This window comes from Sander lucioperca, chromosome 17, assembly GCF_008315115.2.
Source record: "Sander lucioperca isolate FBNREF2018 chromosome 17, SLUC_FBN_1.2, whole genome shotgun sequence".
NCBI lineage: Eukaryota > Metazoa > Chordata > Actinopteri > Perciformes > Percidae > Sander > Sander lucioperca.
The window spans coordinates 17,968,171-17,982,848 of NC_050189.1; the positions used below are offsets into that span (position 1 = coordinate 17,968,171).

Here is a 14,678-nt window from a genome sequence, read left to right on the forward strand (position 1 = left end):
GCCCGCATCGGTTAAGTCAGTCTTTGCGAACAAGTAACGCCTGGAAACAGTCGCAAAAGCCTTGATAAATCTAGCCCTGCGTGTCATGCTGTTGAATTTCCATGTTCTTATCATCAGTGTTATTGTTGAGTTTGAGTGTTTGTTTTATGTTCAGTTATTAGAGGACAGGTCTCCGTGTGAAGTGCAAAATGTAGCAGTAAAGTTTGTATGTTTATATGTTAATATGCTGTAGATATGTATGTTTTATTGTTGTTGATCTGCCAGCTGCACATGCTCAGTGTAGACAGAAACAACATGGAGGTGAACAGTTATCAGGAACACTCTGAGTCCAGCAGAGGGCCCCGTAGACCGGGTATATTTAGCACAGTGCTGTTCAGATCCAGCCACTCCCACATTCACCAGTTCACAGAGCAAAGGTTCCCACTACAGTGTAGCGTCGTGTAGAAACAGATCAAGTGAGGGAGAGGACAGGAAAGGAGAGAAATATGACAGGTTACACTCTCTCAGCTCTCATGGCTCCATTAATACTCCTGTTGGTCCTTCTGTCTGAAGCAGCTTCTGGTAAATATCAGCTTTCATTGTGAAAGGATTCATGTAGACTTTATTTCTGACCTGTCCTATAGAATGATGTTGTCTTGTTAAGAGAAAATGTAAATGTGTTTAAAACAGATAAATTGATGGATTTATATATAATACATTTCAGTTTCTTTTGATAATGAGACTGGATTTATGAAAGTGTGAATAATGTTTAACTAGGATTTTATGTATAAATAGTATATAACATATTTAAATGTATTATACAGTATTGGTTTTGTGATAAATAAGTGTTTTATTCAACTTTTTAAGCTAAAAGGGTGATCTTATGTATGACCAACTGCATAGTTTTGAAAAATGCTTGTAACAGAAATAAGGGAAGGGACAGAGAGAGAGACAGAAGGAGGGAACGGGCAGGAAGGATGGTCTGACTATAATGTAATCTGTTTCAACATTTAAAGGAACCACATACCTATCTGTAATTACAGTTGTTATATCTACACAATATTTCTCTAGGTCATTAAAGATATCTACAACTTTGATTGTTCTAGTTAAATGTTGAATATCTGAAATACATTTTGACTAGTACAAATGTAATTTCAAATAACTACAATTAGAATTATGACTTGAAACAATGCAGTCGCAGAAATCTACAATTCATTTGTGGATATCTGATTTTTATTTTGGATTTCAGATTTAAGAAGAATTGAAATAGGGATATTTGCAATAAATATCCAGTTTAGCTATTAAATATTCAAACGACTTGGCTGCGACGTGCTGCGTTGTGATTGGTGGATTTAAACACAGCTGTGTAGTAACGAAGTAGAACTACTTCACTACTGTACTTAAGTACTAAAAGGCTGTATCTGTACTCTACTGGAGTATTATTTTTTTCTCCTACTTCCACTTTTACTTCAGTACATATTTTCGATGAATGAACTACTTTTACTCCGATACATTTTTTATGTGCTGCATAGTTACTCGTTACTGTTGAGAATTCCTCACGCTGCAGAGACTGTGTAGGTTACAGTGTGTGTAGTTACGGCTACGTTGGTTACATACGCTAATTACGTAACATACGTAAGAAATCCCAGAGATTGCGTCGTGTTTCTTTTCATTACGGTTGCCGTTCAGAAGTCAGAGACGATGTGAGTTTGTAGTCTTTATATTGAGCCATTGTTGCAGCAGATTAAACTATTCCTGAGTTGTTTGAGTCTGCAGTGAGTCCTGAATGTTAACTGTGTGTGTGTGTGTGTGTGTGTGTGTGTGTGTGTGTGTGTGTGTGTGTGTGTGTGTGTTAGCTTATCTGTATTTTGCTAGCTTGCTAACTTTCCTGTTCATCACACGTTACTAGCTAGTGTGTGATACGTTTTTTTGGGGCTTTAATCGTTACTGTGCTGAAGAGAGGATGCTCATTTTACTTGCACAGTGTGATAATTGTACATTTTATTTCAGTATTTGTTAATATTTGTCATTTTTTAATATAATATATTTAATATTTGTTAATTCCTTTGGCTACAGCCTTGGCTAAACATTTGCCATAACATAAACAATATGGTATTCAAACTTTTGACTGCTTTCTTGAATAACTAAATAACACAATACTTGTACTTTTACTTTCAGTACTCGAGTAGTAGATTTTAAAATAAACTACTTGCAATACTTAAGTACAAAAAATGTTGAATACTTTAGTACTTCCACTTAAGTGTGGTGCTTAAAGAGCACCTTAACTTCTACTCAAGTCACTTTTTTGATAGAGCACTTGTACTTTTACTCAAGTCTGGGTCTCTAGTACTTTATACACGTCTGGATTTAAACAATAGGCAACGGATGTTTTAAACCACCGTGGTGCTGCAGTCACACACATATATAACAGTTTTATATCTATGAGTGCTAGAGCTGTTCTCGACTAAAGAAATTCTTAGTCGACTAACACTTATATGATTTTGTCGATTAATGGATTAGTTGATGTAATCGACAGAGCTGTGCTCTTTGAGAGGTGGTTAAGACTAGAAAAGCACAATATAAATGTAGTTAATTAACCATCTGTAAAACTGACTTTCTCCACAATTAATCCTGCAAAAGCACCACTTTAAATCTTGTCTTTACCAGAAATGTGCTCATAAGTTTCTTGGAAATAAGTAATTAAGCATGAATAAGCATAAAAAATGACTCATCAACTAAAGAAATCTTAGTCGACTAAGACCAAAACGACCGATTAGTCGACTAATCGACTAAGAGGTGGCAGCCCTACTGAGTGCAGTGACCGTTAAAACACAAGCAGCAACACATTTCCTACAGCAGGACACCAGAGGCCTGTACTATGAATCAAGATCAACATGTCCTGGATTTTTTTCAGTTCCCTGACTTCACCTAACCTAACAACCACAGTCCTCCATAAGCTGTATCACGACGCTGGTTAACCACTAGTTCAATCAACCATCAGGGTTTCCCAATCCAGCGGGGCGCGCGTTCACATAAAAGAGGCGCTGTTTGCACAGCACGACCAATCGCCAACATCTACCAGAGCTGCATATTTTACATAAGAAGAGCAAACTATAATTCTACATGAATATGAAGAACACAGACACGGTTTAACAGGCAAAACACAAGAAGGAAAGCTGGCAAAAAAAGCTGACGCTGTTTTATGTAAATCACAACGTTTAGCTTATCAATATCACTTCCAGTGGTGTAGTCTACGTGATAGTAAGCTCCAGGATGTCTATATACCCACTTCAAAATGCCCAATGACACGTAACATACTTTTTATTATATTTTTGATAAATTTTGAATTGTTATCCGTGCTTTTTTCTAAGGTATTTTTTTTTTACCGTAATTGGTGCATAAAAGTGTATCTGAATGCAGGAAATGAAGTCGTTGATGCTTAAACCTTCCCTGGGGGAGGACACCCAGACCCCCCACTATGATATGCCCCCCTCCTCCCCAAAGGCAGATTCTGGCTAATATACAGTAGAGTACACCCACTATAATAGCCTACATTAGACTAGTCACTTCCCCATCAGTCAGGCACAAGATCTGACCATAATTACACTTCTGCTTTCCATAAACTCGTTGCTTTAGCCTTTTATTTCAGTTGCAACCCCAGCAGTGGTAAGCTGTGAGAGAAAATAAAATAATATCAAAACATAATTCTAACCGATGTGCATATTGGCAACACACGGCTGAAGAAGCCGACAAATAGCCTGTATGTAATTCCCTCCGCTGAAAATCTATATCTTTTATAAAGATACCCATCAGGGAATGTTAACGGGGTTGTCGGTCTCTAAATGTTTTCTGAGCGCACCTCTCTCTCTCTCTCTCTCTCTCTCTCTACGGAGCTCCAGCTGATCTTCTAAGAACGGTGACGCCGTTATCTATCGAGTATTGATTGGTCAGTAGGCGGTGCTTTAACACCGGTTGATCTCTGATCTCCAACATAACCTGCTCCCGACCAGGTTAGGCGTTCAGCATAAGTTACCATGGTGATTGAACCCATCACAAGTGATCCACCTTCATAGTACAGAAAACCCTGGGTTGAACCTGAAGTTAGCTCGTTAACGCCAAATCTCGCTTCGTAGTCCAGGCCTCTGGAGTCTGTTGTTCTGTTTTAGAGAAGCTGACTGAGGAAGAGATCAGATCAGCTGTTCTAAGGAGATGCTACGACCTGAACTATTGGTTTTTTGATATATTCAAGTTGATCAGCTTCATGTGTCTCAACAACAGCTGTTGACCTGTGGTAATAAAGTCCTGTGATATCTCTCTGTGACAGATCAGTGAACGTCTCCATCAGGTGAGACTCTACAGAGACCTTCTGCAGGGACACACCTGTAGACAACTGTTGAAACAACATGATTTTTTATTATTAATAGTAGTTTATTATTATTTTTCAGACGTGATTGTGGTAACAGTTGATCCTGGAGATGATGTCATTCTGCCATGTCAGTCTGCTGATCCCTCCATCAGTGCTGTAGAGTGGACCAGACCTGACCTGGAGCCTGATATCATCCTCTTAAACATCGACGGACACTTGAAATCAACCTACCAGCATCCATCCTTTAAGGACAGGGTGGAGCTGGTGGACAGAGAGCTGAAGGACGGAGACGTGTCTTTAACTCTGAAGAATGTGAGCAGCATCGACAACGGTACATACGAGTGTCGAGTTAAACCAGATGGTTCAAGACGTAGAAAGAGAGCCATCATCGACTCTGAGCCAATCAGAACCATCCGTCTGCAGGTTACAGAGCCAGGTGAGGTAGTCTCTCTCAGAGAGTTTTTCTGAGTATCAGGTTGTAGCTGCAGTTTCTAACATCAGAGAGGATGAAGACTGCTCCACTATCACACATTTACTGACTCATATGTTTATTCATCTTCAGGTCAGAAGAGCGCAATGATTGATGTCCCTGAGGATGGAAACTCCTCTCCTGGAGGCCGATACCATGGACTGGCAGCAGGTGTTGTAGGTGGACTGATCCTTGTAACTGTTGCAGTGGGTGGTGTCCGGACATATAAAAGACATAAGGACATGAGACCAGGACCGCCTGCTGCTGATGCGGATCCCCTCCATGAATCACCACCTTGTCGCGGTGGAGGGGCTTGTGTACCCGATAAGTCTGAGAGCTGTATTGTCTGGAGCTCTGAGCTCTGTAGGCAGATTGGTCCCAGACGAGGGTCAGACTAAGAGTGATTCACTGCAAATTAACTCCATCTCTAGCTAGAACTAGAAAACTTACACAAGGAAAAGTTGCTTCAGGGAGAAACTAAAATAGGCTATTTAATTGATAACTAAAATATAATGATGTTCTTCATCAGTAAGGTTTAAATTAAGAGCCAGAGATGTTCAGACAATATCAACTCAGACACAGTACACAAAAAATGCTTTGCTCCATTAACTTGCTCCAACCTTTTAATTACTATTTTATATGGTGTGAAATTTAAATGCTTGCGCTTTAAACTGTTTTACTCTTGTATCTTTATCCAGTAAATATTTTTTTTCTACATTTGGATCCTCAAGTTGTTTTACTTTGATATATTAATTTTTATGCACTTTTCTTACTTTGAACACAGCTAAAGCAGTTTAAAATATCCAACCTCATATTGTGTGTGTGTGTGTTATATGAATATGTTAAATGTGTAGAGGAGGAGCAGAGACTGGGGGAAGGATGTGATCCTGAGAGACTAAGATCTGAATCTGATGGAGGGTCTCTGGTGTCAGCTGAAGACACCTTTGTCCAACATGTCCAGGATTTCACAAACACACTCTAACTTGTTTTAATGCTTCTTGCAGTCAGCGCTGTCGGGGAGATGCGGACGGAGATATATCCCAACTGCGGCCTGAATGACTGCGCGGAGAGTCTGCAAGGTTTTGTAAAGACGCAGACGCGATACTATAGACTGTAAGAGAAGAATTTAGTTCTCAGAGCTGCTCTACCTTTGACACCAATCAGTATAAACGACCAGACGTTTCACGGCGACCATGCGCGCTGACCATAAGAAACATGAAACCCATTTTTAAGGTTGCTCAGCTCTCCCAACTATCCTTTAGAAAACAGTCTGGTGATGTTTTGCCCCCCTCTGGTAGACCTGATATAGAATGTTTAGAGGATTCATGTAGAGTAAGTTTCTTTTCTGTAGAAGTGAAGCTGTTGATACATGTACTGTTGATCTAGAAACACACACCACGCCTGAGTTCCTGGTAACCACAGCAGGTGAAACACAACTCCCCTGGACGGTGTCCATGTCCTGTTGATGCAGGTCTGATGTCACTCAACCGGACCAACACACCTGTGTTCCAGGCAACCGGCCAGGTAAAACCACACAGAGGGATGTTTACCTGGGTCAACTTCACACTGACATTAGCCATGGATAACAAAAGCCAAATCATTGAGCTTAATGAGTCCAATCTGTTGTTGAAAATAGTGGAACCTGGCCCAGGACAACATCTCTTTCTATAACAGGAAAGTTCAAAGTGAAGTCTGATTTGTCTCTCTTTATATCTATTATAAAACAAAACTCATAAACCAAAGACCTTTATATAAGGTTTTGTTGACTTTTGAACATCATCCTGCTTCTCAAACAGAAGAGAATTAAAGTCAATACAACAGGATGTTCAACCTTTTTTGAACTGACTCCTATAGCTGACAGATAAGATGTAATCTCCATGGCGCCACATATAGCCTGTCTGGGCCTGCCCCTGTAGTCAGAACAGAGTGGTCTGTGTTTCGAAAGCACATTTAACTACTACCCACCACCCTCTCAGTCTGAGTCAGGATGTGATCTTAGTTCCTCTTTCATGTTGACGGTTTGAAAGAGAAGTAGCTCTTTATCATACAGTATGTCTGAACAGACTGTTGAAGTTTCACAGCAAACAACTACATTTACAGTTCAGTTAAATATCTGACTTTCTGTCAGATGTTTAACTGAACTCAACACTAAATATGATCTATAGAAGCAGATATTATGGCTATGATTCTCTTCTTTGTGCCTGTGGTTAACACAGCATGAAAAATCCCATGACACAAAAGTCCCGAGTGGTATTTCCCCAGCAGCAACATTAGAGTCATCACTACTAACATAAAATGTTACTGCTACATTTCCAGAAGAGGATGGAGACAATGAGCAACCGAGAAAGACTTCTATATTTTTATTATTCATTTCCTGATCAATTATCCATGAGGTCAGCTGTCTGTTCTCCATCAACACGAACACAGCAGCTGTTAACATGCAGTCTTTTATTTCACAAGGAGCTCAGTCACCGTACAACAGCTGCAGGGAAACAGCTGCATGGAAATGTCCATCCTCCCTGAGGAGGCGGTGCAGTCATCCAACATCTAGACTACATAGATGATATATCAAATGTTATTGTTCCCAAATCGGGAAATGTCAGTGCCACAGCAGCAAAATATCAGACACACACACACACACACACACACACACACACACACACACACACACACACACACACACACACATACACACACACATCATAAACACACACTCACATACACACACACAGACATACAGACACGCATAGACACACACAGAGGCAGACACACACACACCAAACACACACACACACACACACACATACACACACTCATAGACATACAAACAGACACACACACATACACAGATACACACACGTTTGTGTTGATAGAGTCATTGTGGAGGATGTAGTTTGTGCTGCTGTTGAACTGTAATGTGTTACACTGACAGGTGTTTACATTATTTTGTCCAAGCCGTTTATATCAATGACCTAAATAACTTGAGTAAACAGGAACACTGTTTTTTTTTTTTTTAAGTTGACAGCCTGTTCCTACTCTGACTGAATGTCCCAGATCTAACCAGCTGCACAGAGAGGGCTGCAGCTTTAGGGTGTTTATATTGTAGACACAGAAAGCATCGGCAGACAGCCAAGCCCTGAGTGCTTCCCTGTAGCCCACGCTGCTGTGAGATCCTTCCACTGCTGCACCCAAACCACAGACTGCCTCACAGTAAACTGCAGCTTTTCATGCCTCCTGATAGACCAGTATATATCAGACTACCTGACAGTTAACCTGTATATATAACAGCAGCTTTTCATGCCTCCTGTCAGCAGCAGATCTCTCTCAGCTCTCATGGCTCCATTAATGCTCCTGTTGTTCCTTCTGTCTGAAGCAACTTCTGGTAAATATTAGCTTTTATTGTGAAAAGACTCATGTAGACTTTATTTTTGACCTGTGTTGTTATGGTCTGGCTACTCCACATAACATTCAGGGATGGGAGGAAAACGTGCTCTGGTTTAATGGCATTGGATATCCATGGAAATGGCATCACAATTACCCAGAGCCCATTGTGCATCTTCACACTGTCATACATGTAATGAAGTAAAAAGTACAGAGTATTTCCCTTTGAGTAGAAATAGAAAGTGGCATGAAAAGAACATGTACATAACAGTACTTCATTCCTCATATTGATAATAGATTAGCTCTGTCTGGATTTTTGGGGGTTTTGCAGAAAGCTTTCTGTTTCTGATATGAATTCTTGATGCAAAGTTGCTGAGAATAGAGAATCGTGGCTGAAACAGAAAATGGTTTGCTTAGGGGGAACTAAAAGTCACAAACTCAGCATCTCTTTGTCTCAGTAAGTCATAAGGTACTTTATATTAAACCAGGTTTGACTCAGTGTGAAGTGAGTCAAACATTAACCAATCTCATAAATATCTCTCTGGCCTTGAACAGCTTGTATAACCATAACCCCATACACATGGTGAACTCTTAACCCTTTACTGTCTCTCTCTCTCTCTGAGCAGCAGGTGCACCATAAACCCCCCCCCCCCCCCTTCCCTCACTGATTAACACAGCTTATCTTTTCCCTGTAACTCAATGATGAAACTGTTTTAATTTCAAAATGTTGAACTCTGAACTCTGATCAAACACTGACAGTCTTGTCACTTTAAGAGAGACACGTGATGGTCTTCTTTTAGTTTCCTGTTTTCAGGACATCTCTGGCGGTGAGCCCAGTCACTGAGTCTGGTTTTCATTTCTCTTATATGGCATCAGGCTGCAGCAGCAGGCCGTCAGTTAGGTCAGCTGAGGGAAGGTCCAGACTGTGTGGAGCTTTATAGTCAGGAGAACTAGTCCTCTTGTGTTTTTATTTCAAAGTTTATATCTGTCTGAACTCATCAGCTGAGCTGCTCTGCTGCAAACAGAGACGAGTCTGCCACAATAAAACTCCCAACGTCCGATATAATCCTTCATAATAAATACCTGACCAACGTCTTTTGGGGTAGAACACCATGTGATAGTTTACCCTGACTTTAGGCATCAGTAACCCTCGGCAGAGCAGTTAAACCTGACCTGTCTCTGATAAGCAGCAGCAGCAGCAGCAGCAGCATGATAATCTCCTCCTCCCTCACTGATAAACACTACAGGTCCTCTCTCTGGGACATGATAACAGGACTGAATCATTTGAATTCCAAATGCTGAGGCAAAGTTTATCAGCTTGAACTCAGATCTGAGATACAAACATGCAACACTGTCTCACGCCAGGTCGTGAAATAGTCACGTTATTTTGATTTATTAATTTGTGTACAGGTCACGATTTTGACGTTTATTTTGTGTACATGGCAGGAATTTTGAACGTGTACAGGTCACGATTTTTGAACCTGCTCTGGGGGGACGCAAAAATGGGGAAATGAGGCGCCACACGCCGGCCACAACAACGGGACGGGCCGCCACTCGCGGGACGCGATCCCCGGGCGCAGGGGCACACAACAACGGGGAAATGAAACGCCACAACAACGGGACGGTTGTGGTTAGGAAGAGAATAACGAGGAAAGGAACTGCAACACGCGGGACGCGATCCCCGGTCTCCTGGGTGAAAGTCCTGTTGTTTGACCCATCCACCACCACAACCAACCTTCCTGCGTGGACTTTCGCCTTATCAATACTACTCGCTACAGTCATCGTTCTGTGATCACGAAATATGCTTCCCATTGAAATACATTGCTTTAAAATTCGTAATCGCCACAAAAAAAAAACAACATTTAAGTGTCCTGTCCACGACTTAATAGATTAAATAACGTGACCATATCACGAACTGCCATGAGACCGGGCTGAAAGATGACAGTCATTGATCATTCATTGCTTTAGGAAAGAAAGATGATGTTACTAGTTTAGTGTTGCTTCAGGCTGCAAGACAAGTTCCACAACACTGAACTGTGAAATGAGTTTCATAATTAATCTCATTGGAATGATTAACAGGAAACAAAACTGATAGTGTTTAAGTTCAGGGATTTTTACTGAAAGTCATTCTGCAGTTTAAAGAAGAACTGACTATAAAGAAGATGAGGCAGTAATAGTTCAGATAGAGCAGCAGAGGAAGCAGCAGCCATCTTTACTGATCAGACAAACACACACACACACACACAGACCACTGACTGACCTCAGTCTACTTTATTAACTCTTTCCTCTCTGCACCGTCACACTATTTATACTCTTAAGTTACAGAAACACTTTGACTTGTTTGATGGGCATTATTACTTTTTATATGTGTTATATATATATATATAATGCAGCTATATTTGATCCCTAATACTTAAATGTGTATGTAGATCTCTCTGTGTTCAGCTTTATGTCTGATTCTGAGTGCTGGGGACAGAGATGCATTCATTTTTTTTTTCTCTTTCGCGTAGGTCATGTTTTGAAAGACGCTGTCCTGTAGCTTACTAATGAATAAAAACGTGGTTTAATGTACGTAAACAATGATCAATGATTACCAAATTTCTCTCTCATATTGCTCCTCATAGCCACTGAAAACTGTTAAAAAAATCGAACCCAAAGTCCATTTATTATGGACGTTATCTGACATTAAGCGTTTCTGCTTCACGTTTTCAGCAGGGCAGCAGAGACTTAATTATGTAGGCTAAAGGTGTGTCTAAATAGGTGTATATGTGTTTTAGTTATCATATTTGTCTTGCTAGTTTGGCTTCATGGGTGTGTCTTTGGCAGAAAACCTAAATGTGATGTAACATGTTTTGCATTCAGACAGGATAACTTGTTGGAAGTGATCCAAGAAACACAGAAACATGTTTACTTGCAGACAAACTGCTGATCTGATAGAAAACAGATGCACTGAACTGTATGTAACATATAAAGGAACTGTTTTCAGATATTGATGCATTAATGCAGTTCTGTTTCTGTCTGTCCACTGGGTCTTTTGTCCCTCCAGTGTTTAAACTGATCTTTCTGCAGACTTCCTGTAAATGAAAGCCTTCCCAGTGAAATGCTCCTCTGGAGAACAGAGTGAAAGCTGCCTCCTGCTGGCTGTCTGACTGCATTACATCATGCTTTCTTTCTTCTCACATGCAAGATGGCGCAGCGTGAGTGGTAGCCTGTTGCAGCAGCTCTGAGCCTTTTTGTATCTGTTTTTTGTATTTCTCATATTTGTATTTCTTTTTTCGCGGTGTTTCTTCTTCCACACTGTTCTTCAACGTATGTGCATACATGGATGTACAACTGTGGAGATTAGCTGTGTTTCTTTTCCTTTTTTCTGGAATTTACAACTTCGCAATGGGAGACCCGTTGAGTGTGTGGTCCCAGTTCCTAAAACTGTGCATCCCAGGGAGCCCAACCACTTCAGACCGGTAGCCTTAACTTCACACCTGATGAAGACCTTGGAGAGGATTGTATACCAACACCTGAGAACCCTGGTGAGCTCAGAACTGGGGGCTATTGCACAAAACCAAGATAAGTGATTAAGCCGGGATATTCCAGTTATCCTGGATGAATTTAGCCTTGACTTGGTTGCACAAAAGCAGAGGCACCTAAGTTACCATGGAGATTTATTCTGTGCAGCTAGCCTGGTCCTGACTATCCTGATTATTTTTTTTATAATTATTCATGTGACAGTCATTGTTACTGTTATATTGCTATATGAAGACTGCTGTTCATATTGTTAGAAGTTTGCTGAATATAGTATGGCAGTTGTTGAGATAATTAGCAAAGGCTGATGAAGTTGCAGATGTTTACAGCAGACTGCTCAGAGACAAATACAACTTTAACTATTTTAGTTGATTTATTTATTGTAGTAGTCTTTAACAAAGGACCATGTATGTTCCTCTTCCATGTGCACTGTATTTGGCCTTCTTAGCACACAATTTGTGTTCTCTCCAGTGAACTGGAACTATAATTTGGGAGGATTGAACAATTATTATAGGTTTTTATAATTGTTCAATCCTCCCTAATTATAGTCTTAGTTCACTGGACCGGTAACTATATAGTGTAGACTACTGTTCATTCATGGAACAACAGGGAGAGGACACCTCAATGGTTTTTGACCTTATATTTTGCTGGGGGGGGAAATAACTGATGAATATACTGTGACAGTCATGGTTAAAGTGTGCATTAAATGTATCACTTAATTAGCTTTATAGTTTCTAGATTTTAGAGTCCAAGTTCTTCAGTCTTTCTTTTCTATGTCCATATAGGCCTACTAGGAAGCAAAGCATGCAATAAATAAAGAAGGAAACTGCCTCTGTAAAAAACAAAAACAAAAAAAAGTGAGAAAAAACGTGGCAGAAGCGGACCGACTGAATGATATATCTAAAAATATACATTTACGAGCTACTGCTCTTAAATTAAACCATTTAAGGAGTTAGGCTAGTAATTTCCACAAAAAAACTGTTGTACACTTTGCCTGAAAAGTGAGCAGTGAGAGTAAATATATTCCTTAGGTAATTCATATTTTAGCCCATACGAGAGAGAGACAGAGTGAGAGAGAGGGATCTGTACACTTCACAGCATTGTAGATTAGTGACTGTAATTGATCTTCATGGTACATTTCCTGCGTAACATTAGTCTTCTGCTCACTTTTAAGGCAAAGAGTACAACTGCTCATTTGTGCAAATAATTAGCTAACTTCTTGAATGGTATGGCAGTTTCAGTTCAGAGCAGTGGTCAGTAAATGTATATTTTTAGGCTACTAGGCATTCAGTCGGTCCGTGATCGTCTGCCTCGCTTTCTCTCGCTGTTTCATTACAACAGCCGTGTTTCTTTTTTACAAATGTGTTTCACGTTATCATAATTTCATATGAAGCTGCTGCTCACTCTGTAAAGAATACACAATGCGTATTCTCCATGTTAGCATCAGGAAATCTGTGATCGATACCGTGGTCTATTTAAGAAAGCCGTGAACGTGCACTTATCCCAACTATGTACACCTGGCTTGACATAGCTTCACCTTCTCATCCTGGCTCACACCCCCCCCACACACATGAGACTGAGTTCCCTGAGCAGCTCCTTCAGCAGCAGACTGCTGCACCCTCAGTGCTACCGCAGGTCCTTCATTCCAGCAGCAGTCAGACTCTTTAATGCAACATCATAATGTAGCACTGCTAGCTAATACAACATCATAATGTAGCACTGCTAGCTAATACAACATCATAATGTAGCACTGCTAGCTGTCTCTGCAATATGAGCCATCACTGGACAATATTCTGCACTATATATATTTATTTATTTATTACTCTGTGTTACCTCCAACTGTGCAATATGTCATCTCTATTCATTCGCACCTTACTCATCTGTATATCTGTGTTCATATACTGTCTGTTTATATAAGGGCGTTTATTGTGTAAATATGTTTGTTTTATTACTATTATTATTATTGTAACTAATTATATTCTATTTTTCAATTTCCTGTCTCTATCCGTTTATGTATATTTTTTCTCCTATGTCTAATTAATGTGTATTTGTGTTGTTCTGACATCATCAGTCAGTGATTAGCTCAGAGAACAGCATTTCTCCCCCAAAATCATTTTTCATATTTAATAAATCACACACGTTATTGTTGCATATTTTAAACAACCAAATAATGGCTTCTTTTAAAAAAGTTTTTTTTTATTTTGAAATACCTCAAATAAATAACACTTAACCTGTTAACACACCTGTAACTTACGTGAGTTCTGACATGTTACATAATGAGTATTTAAACACAGAACTTTCAAAACGTTTGTCAGTATGGACATGCTGTACATCGTTTGATTGGTATTGCAATCATTCAGTTCATTTTACTGAAATCATAAGCACCAAAGCATTATTCATGTAAGGCTTTTATTCATCTTATGCTATTGAAAAAAAAAAGAAAAGAAAAAAAGGACAAAATGAAGACACTGCTCTACCTGTAGGCTGTCCTAAACGCTCCATTCCTGGCTTATTTATATTCCTCTAGTCCATAAGTGTCCACAGATCAAAAGGATAACAACGTTTTTTCAAAACAATTCATCCAGGTTATTAATATTGTCCTGTAGAGTCCATGCTGTCTGCTTACTGTCTTCTAACTTAATTTGCCGATCTCATTCAGTCTCATTGACATATATAGAATGGACCAACAGATCCCGTGTCTCTGGACGGAGACCAGTGAAGGATATTAGAATTAGCACTTTCCCGGTGATGGCTGAGCGTTACTGAGCAGCCTCCAACTGAGCTTGAAGACGTAGATGTGACGTGAGCAACCTGTCTGAAAGTTGGAAGTCTTCTGGTAGCTGTGCCAAGAGAAATCTCAATCATTCCCAATCTAGCAGAGACGGAGAGCGTAGGTATATGTAAGGAGATAACATAGACACAGGCTAATTATTGATCACTAAAATGATAGTTAACATTAGTAAT

General features: G+C 39.9%; 1 protein-coding gene across 2 annotated transcripts in view; it reads left to right on the plus strand.

The window, feature by feature from the left end:
- The first annotated feature begins 376 nt into the window (after nt 1–376).
- The window catches only part of LOC116064572 (coxsackievirus and adenovirus receptor homolog), a 45,903-nt gene continuing 31,601 nt past the window's right edge, over nt 377–14,678 (plus strand). Inside the window, exons 1-3 of one of the 2 annotated variants that reach the window (XM_035993949.1) lie at nt 377–561; nt 4,425–4,520; nt 4,575–4,781. In XM_035993949.1, coding sequence (XP_035849842.1) covers nt 486–561; nt 4,425–4,520; nt 4,575–4,781 — 379 coding nt within the window. In that variant the 5' untranslated portion in view covers nt 377–485. Of the gene's footprint in view, nt 562–4,424; nt 4,782–14,678 lie in introns of both variants that reach the window. The other variant, XM_035993948.1, reaches the window with a different exon arrangement.